This window comes from Phanerochaete carnosa, assembly GCF_000300595.1.
Source record: "Phanerochaete carnosa HHB-10118-sp unplaced genomic scaffold PHACAscaffold_930, whole genome shotgun sequence".
Taxonomy (NCBI): domain Eukaryota; kingdom Fungi; phylum Basidiomycota; class Agaricomycetes; order Polyporales; family Phanerochaetaceae; genus Phanerochaete; species Phanerochaete carnosa.
In genome coordinates, this window is record NW_006768557.1 from 1 (window position 1) to 2,282 (window position 2,282).

The window sequence follows — 2,282 nt, forward strand, 5'->3', positions numbered from 1 at the left end:
CTACACCCAAATACATTCCCTTTTGATAGCACCGGAACACTCGTTGTATTGTGAGCAAGCCTGGGCTTAAGCCCAAGGCTTGGGCCGGGCTCGGGCTCGGCTCGGGCTCAGGGCTCGGCTCGACGTCGTCACAAGCCCAAGCCGGGCCCGCACATCACTACACCTGCCTAATTAGGTTTCAAGCCGCGGCCCAAGCCAAAGCCGAGCCACTGGCTTATGGCTTGCAGCGGCTTGCGGATTGGCTTGGGTTTTCGCAAGCCCAAGCCTGGCGAAGCCAAGCCAAAGCCACCGGCTGATGGGCCAAGCCAAGCCAGTCAAATCACTACCTGGAACTTGAGTTGCGCGACGCCGAAGACATACAGTTCCTCAAGAGCATTATCAGCAGCCCTAGATTTGCAGCTTCATGTCTGTACAGGTCCATCAAGCAGATATGTATCTGTCAAGAAGCTATGGGAGCGAAGCCCTGGCTTCACCATGTCCATGGACTTTCACATCAGGAAACACTGTTTGGCGCCATAGTGGGGGCTTCACTACCGGAGCGTCCGAAGCGTCTGAAGCTAGCGGCGCGCGGAGCTGCCCGCCGCGTAGCATAAGGAGTTGCAGTAGTGGCATTGGAGTAGAGGCTCACCTTCTGTTTTCATTATAGCCACAATTACTCATTTTGTAGTAATATAATGATTTCTGTAACCAACTAGCTAGTACTACAGTCGTTCAGAAAGTCCGCACACGAGAATGAGACACTACTTTGCGCGGGCGCTTGGAGCAATGCACGACTGTCCAAGTCTGTCAACGCTGGCCCTAAACTGATGGCGCTATTGGTTCGTTGCCACGTCGTTGTGTCTCAGTTCTTCTCCCATCCTTAGCTCTGCCCTGCGATGACGAGTAGGTGATATGCTACAAGCAAAGTAAGTGTTCTGAGATTGAAGATGGGCTCCGTCACTAACTACTTTTGATGTGACGCACTGTGGCCATGCAGCTCTTCATTATTGCCATAACGCGGTCGAGCGGTCAAGCAGTCACGGCAGAAGCAGGAGGCTGTGCAGCACTGGGGCAGGAGTGGAGGAAGAGTGGCAGATAGCAGGTAGGCAGCCATGCAGAATGGGTAGGTAGTCGTCCAGTGGAGGCGGCGGTGGAGGTGCCAGGCTGGCGGGCAGGTTGGCAGGCGCAATGACCGGCATCCTGTGCGGCTGCTCGAGAGACACGTGGGTGCGCCCACCATTGAACAGCAAGCATGAATACCAGCGAGAGAGGCTCAGTGGCGTATCATTGAGCAGTGAAGACAGGCCCGTGAGTGGCGGAGAGCAAGTGATAAGCACAGCTCGCACAGGTACCGTGTACGAAGGCTCACCGGGGTTGGCACTTGGACCTCCAGGCCATCGTCTCGACACCGTCCAACCAGCGCAGCCCCTACTGATGGACGAGTTTGATTCCACCTCTTGTGGTGGAATCCCCAGGTCCAACAAGCTCGCTGTCAGCCTCTGGATGGTGGATTATGCGCTGCAGATGGCAAGCGTCGGCTACTCAGGCGTGTACCTGTGCACGCACAAGCTGGGCATATTGTACAACCTGCTCGAGCTGCTGGCGGGTGTCGTAGGTGGTGCGAGTGTGGCTAGCGCAAACACAAATACGAATTTCTATGCGGTGCTCGCTGTAGCGGGGGCACTCGTGAGCACAAATGGGAGCCGCGTCCTTGACCTCGGCATAGACAGCTCGCAAAGCAACTACAGCGCCGCGCATGTGGCTGCACCGTCTATGACCAGATGATGGCGCATGTGCGTGCACTCGTGCTCTTCAACCACATGAACATGTCCGCTGCCGGCACCGACTTTGTGTTGCCCGCGGCGCTCTTCCCCGGAGTACCGCAGCCTGGCGCCGTCCTTGTGTGCTACCTCAGTGTGCCACATCCAGCTGTGTGCTCAAGGTGATACATACTAATGTAATGTTTGCCCATGCTCATTCAAGTGGTAGTACAAGAAATTCTGTGTAAATACAGCCCTGTAAAATAGTTAATATGCTATTCAATATTAATGCTCTGATGATACTTGTATGATGAGATGGGTGATTGGTTATCAATGCTACAATACCAGGTGCAATATTGCTTACATGGGGCAAGCTACAATTATACCTCAGAGTTGCTATGAGAGTGTTCCTGAGACTAGTGGTTACTACGAGAGTGCTTCCAGAGCAGGGACGTGTTTGGTGCTTGCTACTGAAAGGGGGACCATTCTCCGACTGCTTCAACTTCTACACTGGCTTCGTAATACTATGTAGCAAAGTCATTT

General features: G+C 54.0%; 1 protein-coding gene across 1 annotated transcript; it reads left to right on the plus strand.

Annotated features, from left to right (window-relative positions):
• The first annotated feature begins 979 nt into the window (after nucleotides 1-979).
• Nucleotides 980-2,016, plus strand: PHACADRAFT_266539 (glycoside hydrolase family 79 protein). Its single transcript, XM_007403256.1, has 2 exons — nucleotides 980-1,308; nucleotides 1,373-2,016. Exon 2 carries the CDS (start codon nucleotides 1,414-1,416, stop codon nucleotides 1,762-1,764), a length of 351 nt encoding a protein of 116 aa, XP_007403318.1. The 5' UTR covers nucleotides 980-1,308; nucleotides 1,373-1,413; the 3' UTR covers nucleotides 1,765-2,016.
• Nucleotides 2,017-2,282: the final 266 nt, after the last annotated feature.

Bases quoted from the DNA above. Each gene is read 5' to 3' on its own strand.
- PHACADRAFT_266539 (XM_007403256.1), top strand. From the start codon at position 1,414: ATGGACGAGTTTGATTCCACCTCTTGTGGTGGAATCCCCAGGTCCAAC.